This window comes from Acromyrmex echinatior, chromosome 12, assembly GCF_024713525.1.
Source record: "Acromyrmex echinatior isolate Ae372 chromosome 12, ASM2471352v2, whole genome shotgun sequence".
Classification (NCBI taxonomy): domain Eukaryota; kingdom Metazoa; phylum Arthropoda; class Insecta; order Hymenoptera; family Formicidae; genus Acromyrmex; species Acromyrmex echinatior.
The window spans coordinates 407,393-418,843 of record NC_141863.1 but is presented as its reverse complement, the minus strand read 5'-3'; the positions used below and the strand labels follow the sequence as shown (position 1 = coordinate 418,843).

The following is an 11,451-nucleotide window of genomic DNA, read 5'->3' as shown; positions in this document are numbered from 1 at the left end:
TTTGCCACTCTCTCCCTGTGAGGCTCTCTACGTAAGGAGGCTTCACACAAAAAAAGGAACAAGGAACAGAGAATAGAAAATAAGAATTTCAATATATCAGAAATCATGTATTGTGGAATATGGAGTTTCTGATAAGTTGAAATTCTTATTCTCTGTTCTCTATTTCTTGATCCTTTTATTGTGCAGAGCCCCTAACTTGCATCAGCCAATCAAATCTCAACTAGAATAATGCGTAGTAGATATTATTTGATTGGTTGACGCAAGTTACGCTTACGCAAGTTGCGCTGCATGTGTAAGCAGCTTAAATGTCAACTGTGAATGGTCAATTCTGTTGAATAGCAAATGCGATTGATCAGTTCCAATGTAACAATCGTCCGCTTAGTTTAATCGAAATTGATGAGCCGGCCTTTTTCGTTTTACGATATTTTTATCTAGTGATTTTAAACTTCGGCGCGGCTGACATCTACAATTCCTAAGTGTATTTTGAACTGCAATAAATTATGGCGAATCGTAGGATAGCGCCGTGGAGAGGTTTTTTATTTCAGAGTTGTTCGTACTTTTGAAGCAATTCAGAGTGCGAATTCGCACAGGGAGGACTGGAGTTTGTATGTTTGGTAGACATCGCGAAAGGTTTCACCTGATGACGTGACGACGACGTAGTAGTGATCGATAGCATCTCGCGCGATCCTGCGACGTCGCCGAGCATCACCGAGCGATATTCTGTCTGTCCGAATCGCTACGGATTGTTATGTCGCGGTCCAAAGTAAATTAGACGATTAACATTTATTCTTTGACTGACAGCTGAAGTGTGTTGCGTACATTGCACCTGATGCCGGATGGTCCTCTGATCTTACGTTAAGAATCGAAGTGAAGAATCACAATGGCTGTCAACATGTCAAATTTGAAGTATACCTGCATCAATGACCTCGTGCAAAAGGCTAAGATCAATTACGTAGGTAAGGAGCCGCGCTTCGTGTACCAAAGGCTCCACGCTATGCGAGAAAGTTCTGATTTGGCAAAAAAGGAAGGAGACGATGAGAGAGCATACATCTTTTTGAAGAGGTGGCTGGATTCGGTTGAGTGGTTGAAAAGAATTCATAACAAGGATGGCAAATCGGCCTATGCTACGAACATGACTATTGATCAGGTAAGAAGTAACATTTCTAAAATAACCAGCCTGACATTTCTTTATATAGACAATGGAATACATGAATGTTTATATTCTAGATAAATGAAGTGAAAAACATACTTGCAGACTTGAAGCAAAAGTTAGAGGTACGTTATGATCTTAATTTGAAGAAGTGCAATGATAAGCTGGAATTAATGGAGGTAGAAATGGATGAGTCCAAGATGCCAAATAGTGACATTGGCTTGAAGTTACCAGAAATACCAGCTGAAGATATAAGTCTAAGTAGCGATAATGACAACTTTATATCATGTGATAAATTGTATAATCTAATACAAAAGATACGTGCCAGATATTTGATTATTGATACTAGGCAGAAGGATCATTATGAAAATTCCAGGATATCATCCGATAGATGTATTAACATTCCACAGTCTGAAATTAAAAAAGGGTAAGCGAAGCATTTTCATGCAATCTATATTATTTATATATAGATTGCATATTTTTTATTATTTATTTATATTTATTATATATTTATGTTACTTATATATGAGATTATATATTTTTTTGCAGTTTTACTACAGCTTTATTTATATTAATTTTTTATGATGCATTTTTGCTTTCAGGCTGCTAGGCACTCACTTTGAAAAATATTTTGCAAATGATAAGCATTCTTATGACTTATTTGTTAATCGATCGGCACAACATACGGATATTCTAGTCTTGCTAGATTGGAATACTACACAAGAAACTTTGACACCGTGTACTCATATAAATCTATTAAAAGATATTTTTGAGAAATGGGATCCCGGTATAAAACATAAAAAGATTAAAATTCTGAATGGAGGATACCAGGAATGGTGGGAGCGATATCCAGCATTTACAACGAATCCCAGCATCGAAGTACCTGAGTTTAAGATCGTTGCACTTGATGAGAAGATTCTCGATACGTTTGAATACCCTTCTTGGGCGTGTTCTGACTCGGAAGATGAAATCTTGAAAAAAGAAGAAGAGCAAGAAACGAAGAACAAATTGAATAATGTGATCAGCTCTAACAATGGTGTCGACATGGAGATGGATCATGGCGACAACAAATCAGCGATATCTAGACATGTCAGATCGAATAGTAATGATATCAAATCCAAGAATTTCATTAGTCATGTAACAATATCAATTAATGATAAACGACCGTCTCGAAGTGACAGTGTAAATGGGAAAAGTCCAGTCCGATTGGAAAGTCCAGAAAGTCCAGTATTAACTCATTCTAAGATATTATCAAGCAAAGTGCCACAAAACGAAGTGAGCGCGAAACCGGTGATTGATCGTAGCAGTAAACCGACCACCTTGAAGACATACGATCCACGATGTAAAGAAGTATTAAGGTTTATGAAAGAATTAAATGAACTTGCAAAATCGAAATCTAAGCTTGCCACTGAGTTGTTGACCCATGAATATGAGCTTTATTCGCAACGTGAGAACAAGTACAGTCCCAGCGACGAGAAATATCTACGAACAGAAATAAAGTCTCTGAAAGTTAAATTAGAGGATATGGTACTTGTTTATTTACTTTTTTATAATCTGCTTCACAGCGAACAAAAGCTGTAAATTATGATAAATTTAATATTAAATGTTTCATTTGTTACAGCATAAAATGTATCTAAAAATCGAAAATGAGTTTAAGACATATTTAAAGGAAACGGATACAATTAAATTTAATCCCACTGACGACCGTGAGAAGACGAATCTTGATTTTAATCTCTCTTTGCTACAGAAGGAAATCAGAGACATTGAAACCAAAAGAAAAAAGCTACAGGAGTAAATATATTATATATATGTGTGTGTATATATATATATATATATATATATATATATATATATATGTACACATATTTTATTAAAATTATATGAAAGTTCTAATATATTTTAATACATTGATTGTCACTACATAATGCCATTTTTGTTATTTTAATATATTAATTATATATTATTAATTTTTTTATCAGAAGATTTGTAATGAAGTTTTTATTTTCTCCTTTAGAAAATCTAATCTTTGGCATCTCTATATATAAATGGCTATATGAGTTAATTTGGCACTCAATATATTAAGAATAATAGAAAAAATTATAAATTATGGTAATGCGATAAGTGATTACATTTTTTTAATGTATCTATTATATTAGGAACTTTTAAGTAAGCAACTGATTATAGTTATAATCATTTGTATTGTGCGAATGTATTTTCGTATTTTAATTTATCAAAAATTTTGAGTTGGGTATAAATTTTTATTAATATTTTTATTAATAGTTAAAAAATTTTTATTAATATTTGATTTTTCAATACTTTTCCTTATTGTTATTTAATAAAAAATTTTGCGAAAAATTAATTCTGTACAATAAAAAATAATTTAGAAAACATAATATTCATTCAGATTTAAAAAGCACTATGTCCATAATATATATTGGCTGAAAGCCAAGTTTTTACATTCAAGTTTTTACTCCAAAAATACTAAACTTTATGATTAAAAATCTTTGAAAGTAAAGACGATAAAAATGGATGACGAATTACAGACTGTTTTTAAATGGATCTTAAGCGTAAGGATAGACACGCAATCGATTATCTTTACCATTTGTAGAAACTGTAAAAAAACAAAGTTATTAAATAAGTGAATTTTATTATATTTTATTATATTTACCTTAGTATTATTGATTTTTCTTCAAACAATTGTTTTATTTTTATTATTAAGGTACCTTTTTTATCGACAGCTTGTATTAAGGTATTACATTGAAATTACATTATATAATGTATTTTTTGTTTTAATTCATATTATTGTGTGATTAGAGATTTCTTGCAAAGAGAGCACAAGGAAATATTGAAAAACGACAGTGACGTTCACAAGGAACCCTTGAAGGCGGATGGATCATCCATTAACACCGGCTTGGAGCGTTCTTATTCGAGTCCAAATCTATTACAGGTATGAAGAATTCCACGCTACAATCTTATAATCAATCCGTTCTTTTTTGTTATCTATTTAAAATAGCAATCGCATAATTACATAATTCCATTAGTTGGGAGATCGTAAAGCACCTCAGATAGATAGAACTTCTAAGCCACATATTTCGCCTCGAAATCAGAATGGAATTGGGAATGAGAACATCAAAGTGTCTTCTCTTAGTTGGGGGAATCGGGAGGAACGAATGACTCCTATTCACGGCACTGTTGTAAGTACTTATTCGGACAAGATTATACGGGCGCTTTTCGGCAAAATTGCTAATACGATCTTACATACGAACATTGTCATAGCTTTGCTTTCATTACATTCGTTTTCGCGAATTATTAAAGACGAACGTTCGAGTTTTAAACGATAAAAAATGCTTATGGTGTTGGATTCTCAGTCTTCCATTTCATATAATGCTTGGCATAAATCACATGTATGATATTGAGCTGTGAGTGATATCGGCATGATAAACAACGTAATCCATGAATAGGAATACAGCAATATTTACTTAATACAATATTAGTTTAAGACTTTAGACTTTTTAATTATTCTATTATTCTATACTTTATATTTTATATTTTCAACCTTCAAAACAAAAAATATGGGTTAATGAGAATGCAATGCGGTTACAGGTGCGCAAAACAATATTAAATCAATTTATAATTTATTTAACAAATTGTGATGTAACATTGATTTTCGAACATTTCGACTCTATTTCGAGTCATCTTCAACGATAATTGAGTAACAAATAAAAATTTCGCCAGTCTATAAAGGATATATAAGACTCATTCATTGACTCACAGATTGCCAAAACTCAAGTATCAAATAACTTCCTCAGGAACCGATATGTAAGCTTTGGGTATCAAATAATGAATTAGTGAATTTTAAACAACTTGAACTTAATGTTATTTACGTCCATGACATGTTTAAGACATGATGTCCAAATGTTTGTCTGAATAGAATCGAAACTCGAAATGTTCGAAAATTGATATCACGTTACAATTTATTAAATAAATTGTAAATTGATCTAATATTGTTTTGCGCACCTGTAACTGAGATACAATTTCATTAGTCCATTTGCTTCATTTTTTGTATTTAGTTTGTTTCAGTCCTTGTTTATACTATTACTATTTGTATATTTCAACATTACGTTTGAAATTTTAGGGAATTAATTTCAGTTTTCTTTTATTACAAATCTTAGCTTTAAAGTGAGCATACCAAATTAACAGATGAATAGCACAAAAGTCATTAAGAGAATACATAGATTAGTTAATACGCATTTTATGATTTTGGTCGCGAAGAAACTTAGTAATTCTAGAGTACGTGTCACGCATAATTATATCACATATATAAATGAATGTACGCGTACGTGTATACCCGCGAAGTGACTCAACACACATGAGGTTTCTCAATCCAATCCACAGACAAACTTCTGATTAGTGGTATGACAAACACGCGCCAGTGTCCGAGCAACATTTGCCATCGTGGATCACCTATCGGAGGTGTTTCCCTCCCGAATGTATCCGTGATGTCTTTTTTTATTATGTTGTAAAGAGGCATTTCTTACAATTAAAATTATTATTTCTTATTGATTACAATGCAATATTAATTATTCAAGAAAATATTGTGTGTGTATTCGTGTGTATGTCCATTAATATATTTATATAACATTAATATATCTGCTATTAGCTTACGATTCATTTGTTCGTTAGTTTGCAATAACGATATAATGTTTAATTGTAATTTTATGCATGATAATATAATCAAACATGCGTATGGATATAATGCTTACTATTTTGTGATAAAATAATTTCTCGCTGGTGTGGTGAAGAATGATAGAGATAATGGTGTATCTTCAAAGAAGATTTATTCCATTGCAATTGCTTAATTATTTTAAAAAGGTAATAGGCAGAAAAAAAACGATATTTATACTAATTTTTAAATAATTCATCTGACAGACATGATAAAAAAATTAAGAACATTGTTCTTTTCTTGTAAGTAATATATATCTCTGGTTCTTTTAAAAATTATTGTATCTAGTTAGAAATATTTATTTTATACAACACACAATTTTGTATTTATTATGTGAAATTAATGGAACTTTCCACAATAAGTTATTATCTAAGTTTTAAGTCTTAAAGTAAGAAATTAGCCAATCACAGTCGAATGTGAGAAGAATAATGGATTATGATTGGTCAATTTTTTTATAGCTTAAGACCTAAAGCTTAGGTAATGACTTATTATAGATAGCCCCTATAAATCTTAAACCGATAAAGAAATTGATCATAGTCAATTATTCTTATCACATTTAACTGTGATTAGTCAATTTCTTACAGCTTAAGACTTAAGCTTAGATAATGCCTTATTATAGAAAGCCTATAATGTAAAGGAGGATGTTATGATAGATCTGTTTTTCGATTAAAATAAAAAAATAAACGATTTATTAAGACTGTATATGTGAGTATACAACAAAAAGTTTATTGCCTATTACAGTCAAAGGATCTTAGATACTTTTAAAATAATTTCTATGAGAATTTATATACTAAATATGTTATTTAAACTGTGCGCCGAAATGATTTTTCGTTGACTTATAAACGCAATCAAACTACTATAGTAATATCATAAATTAAATTGAAAAGCAATTTAATAATTTGATGCTCAATCTGGCATCCTAGAAAAACGTTAATATATTGAAAAACTGTAAATAAATTTATTGCTTCGGTCGGTCAAATCCGAATCTCTTGTATTCTGTACGAGCTACCGTCTTAAGTTTTTAGACTATCGAGCCCGATTGCCAGCTTCGAATAATAGGCATTAAACTTTTACTTATTCAAATAAAAAAATCCGAGACGTACAAATTACATATCATATTGAAAAGCAGCAGATCAAATGATCGCTTATTTTAGAAAAATATTGTAATATATAATATAGGAGAAATCGTTATCAAAGATAACACAGTAAATCTAAAACATATTAAAATATTTCGAAAATTAAGCAACAAAAATTATATCGTTAATACTAAACACAACTTTTTGTTGCCCATCAATCGCTCGAAAATTGCCCGCAAGTTTTACGTGTTTAATTAATAACAATCCTCAATTACAATCCTCATTGATTAATTCTAAATGTCTTAATATTTTACTTAATAACTTTTTATCAATAAATGTGATAATGTTAAATTTGATTTTTATCACGATTTTTCCCATGTTCCCAATGTTTCATCAAATTAAGCAGTATATCACTCGACTTCATTCAAGTATTCCTTTAATATGATACATAATTTGTACATCTCAAAACTTTTTTTAAACCTAACTCAAAAATAGTCCTAACTTAACATTCTCTTTTAATATCTAAATATTTTAATGAATATTTAATAAATGCTAAATTTTTCCACGATTTCTTAATGGAATGTTTTAAATGCATTAAGAATAACTAATTAATAAATGTCGTCTATTAAGAAATAATGAATGGTAGATTGGTTTTTACGTCAATGTACGGTATATAAATACGTCAGACAGAGTGCGTTATAAGGTTTTATTGACCGTCACATGTAAATAGATCGATAAAACACTTGCTTAATTACGTTACGCGGAAAATAAATCGTGCAATCTTGCAACTATGAGAAAAGATTAATCCACTCTTTGAGAAAAGATTAATTGTTCATACGCCATTATTTTTTTGTAGTAAAAATTTGATAAAAATATATTTCTGAAAAAATTTAATCATGCCATATCTTATAAAAAGTTTGTTTAAAAGTTTTAAATATGTCTAGTGTATGTAAGCAGATGTTCAAAATTAAAATGAAGTACCGTATGTATAAGAGAGTTAAATAAAATTTAAACGTTGAAATTTTTCAACGAAAAATTTTGATTATCTGTATTTTCTCTTATCATAACACGTGGAAGGTGTGTGTGTGTGTGTGTGTGTGTGTGTGTGTGTGTGTGTGTGTGTGTGTGTGTGTGTGTGTGTGTGTGTGTGTGTGTGTGTATGGCAATTATATATGATTGATAATGTGATTTATCAATATAAAAATAGCCTTCTTGTATTTACAGCATCCAGGCATAACTGGTCTGAAGAATTTGGGCAATTCTTGTTACATGAACAGCATCATTCAGTGCCTAAGTAATACGACGAACTTAGCGAAATATTTTACTGATAATTCATATGCTGATGATCTCAATACGAATAATGACAATATGACACAAGGCCAAGTGGTGGAAGAAGTGGCTCAAGTAATTAAAGCGTTATGGAGAGGCCAGTATAAGAGCATATCTCCTTACGACCTAAAGGTACTTTAGCTCATAGAGTCTTATTTTTAAATTATCAAGGTAATTTTTTCAATTGGCATGAATTATTATTATTGTAGGTTGCAGTTGGACAATACAAATTACAATTTGAAAGTTACGAACAACAAGACTCCCATGAATTCCTCACATTTTTATTAGACTGGATGCATAATGAGCTTAAGAAGGTAAAAATTTGTGATGGGTAATTTGAAAATTAATTAATGTTAAAATAAATACTAAAATATTAAAATTTATCTTTTCCTCGTAGAACGTGAAAATGCCAATTGAAATAACTAATGCGGAGAAAGAATGGGACAAAGCAATGAATTCTCAGAGATCTATAATATCGGATTTATTTTTTGGGCAATTAAGATCCACCATTACATGTTCATTTTGCAAACAAGCGAGTACTACGTACGAAACATTTAATAGTTTAACAATGTCTTTATCTCAATCCAATCGGTGCACTTTAAATGTGAGTATTTTACAAAATACCACATTTTTAAATATATAATTATATATATATGTGTGTATATAAATAACATATACATATATATATAATTATACATAATTATACATTATGTAATACAATTACTTGAATAATATGATTTTTTCATTTCTCTTTCCCTTTTGTTATGCATAAACATAATATAAATGATTAATAAATGATTAAATCAATTAAAAAATTAAAATAACAATGATACAAAGCAACAACATAAATAACAACATTTAACTATTTCGTACTCACTGAAGAGAACCGTATTAAAGATCAAAATGTTTGAAGTACATGTTTGATTTCTTTTGTTATCGACGATTGTGTGACTTTTAGTGCTGGCTCGAGCCTATTATCTTAATATAATTTAAATCAATTAAATTTAAATGAAAAAATATAGCATTTTATGATAATTATATGTTTCATGAAATTGTTTTATTATTTCAGGATTGTATGGAGAAGTTTGTGACAGGACAGAAAGTGAGCGGATGGAAATGTCCTAAATGTCAGACACCTCGCGACGCGACGAAAAAGTTCGATTTCGTCAAACTTGCACCTATCGTCGTGATTCACTTGAACCGTTTCGCCGAGAGTGGCGGATGGTTAGAAAAGCGTAACACCGCCGTCGATTTTCCTCTCACGGGATTTAACTTGAAGCCATACCTCGTCTTGGAGAACACGAAGGCGATTATGTCGAATAATATCCGTAATTACAATTACACTCTCTACGCGATATCAAATCATTATGGAACAATGGACGGCGGTCACTACACAGCGTTTTGTAAAAACTCTACTCAAAATAAGTACGTATAACATTTTTCAATAAGAATCTTCTGCAGCAGAAATATTTTGGATATAATTTTTTATGTTATTGTTATAATGATAATGTGTGTATCTGCAGATGGTACAAGTACGATGATCAAACTGTCACGGAAGTATCACCGAACCAAGTGAAGTCTCAAAACACGAGTGCCTATTTATTGTTTTATACATCATTTCCAAACACAATCATGTAGTATGAGGACGCGGCCACGGATGTAATCAAGATCCAGTTATGACGACAGTCTTCAGTGTGATATTATTTAAGAGAAGGAGTACATGCAGGAATATGATTTTCAACGCTTTGTAGATATTAAATTATTATATTTTGTATGATAAATCTCCTATGCGCGATTAAAGCGTATAGGGGCTGTGACGATATTGAAAGCTTTGTCGGTGTTGGCATTCATTAAGAATATGTAAATACGTACGATGATTTTTCTGTATTTCTGCAGTCTATTGCTTTAGACATAAAGCAAAATATAGTTGTGCTCGAGAATATTTTAATATGTGTATAGCTTCATATAATTATATTGACATAGATACATTAATCAGATAACGTTATGTTTATTTGGCAATGATGCCTTGTATCATTATATGATAGTCGTATTATTATTTTTCTTTTATATATTAAAATGAAGTGGAAGGGGCCATAGTTCCTTGCCTTATCTAGTAATTTAGATTTTCGAAGAATTTATTCGAATTTGAAATCCATCTGTTAAAAATATGTTTTGTTTAATCACATATTTGGCACAAATGGTTTTGACAGTCATCATGAAATAGCGTTTAACATAGATAAAATGCATACATTGTGGTTTAGATCGATTAATAGCACGCTAACTGCCTTCTTTGCTGTGCTGCCAGTATTGTCGCAACGTACATTTTGTACGTGACCATTTTGTACGTGAAGCAAAACGCTTCGTTAAAACGTACTCTTCTTAAAAAAATAATTAAATAGAATTCCGTTGAGCTATTGTACGAGCTATTGTATGCGCGTGAATGTAAGTTATATTGGCTTTAAGCAGCCCAAAGAAATTTATAATTAGTCATAATTGTAATATTTCTATACTTCAAACATCAATGACTATATATAGCATAGTCTACATAAGTGCAAGCTACTTTCATACTTTATGGCAACGCGTTCATGTATATAATTATATTAAATATAATTTATGTATATAATTATATATATTGGTATAATGATAATTATGATTATATATATATATATATATATATATATATATAAAATATATAATAATTTTATATATATATATATATATATATATATATATATATATAACGATTCTTGGGTGTTATATATATTTGCCATATATATATTAACACAGAATATGAATGCAACTTGCAAAAGTCAAATTAGAGAGAAGAATTTTGCGAGAGCTTGCTAGTTCATTAAATTTTTTATTTACTATTGCCATATACAATTATATTATAATTATTCATGAAATGCGTAATATATATCTAAAATGTCAAAGAACAACATCAATAACATCGTGACAATTTTTTGTGCAATGTATTTCTTTAAATTTGCTCCTTCTTTGCATATTCTATTTTTTTATATGAAATGCAATGTTTTTCCTTTATATTTGAATCATGAAATATGTTGTGTCCATGTGCTAATATTTTTAAAAACGCAATCAGTTGTGAACACAAGATTCAAAATATCTGAAAAGTTCGCGCAATGTTTATATTTATCATTAAAACATGTAAGAAG

The 11,451-nt window shown here is 30.2% G+C and overlaps 1 protein-coding gene across 2 annotated transcripts; it reads left to right on the top strand.

Moving 5' to 3' along the window:
* Positions 1–456: 456 nt before the first annotated feature.
* Positions 457–10,395, top strand: LOC105153062 (uncharacterized). 2 transcript variants are annotated; one of them, XM_011067688.2, is made up of 11 exons: positions 457–1,147; positions 1,228–1,577; positions 1,753–2,677; positions 2,772–2,941; positions 3,965–4,097; positions 4,192–4,344; positions 8,174–8,410; positions 8,488–8,592; positions 8,676–8,882; positions 9,348–9,703; positions 9,802–10,395. In XM_011067688.2, exons 1-11 carry the CDS (start codon positions 881–883, stop codon positions 9,914–9,916), a joined length of 3,018 nt encoding a protein of 1,005 aa, XP_011065990.1. In that variant the 5' UTR covers positions 457–880; the 3' UTR covers positions 9,917–10,395. The 2 variants fall into 2 exon arrangements, with proteins under 2 accessions (XP_011065990.1, XP_011065992.1); XM_011067690.2 differs by lacking the exon at positions 4,192–4,344.
* The last annotated feature ends 1,056 nt before the right edge of the window (positions 10,396–11,451 follow it).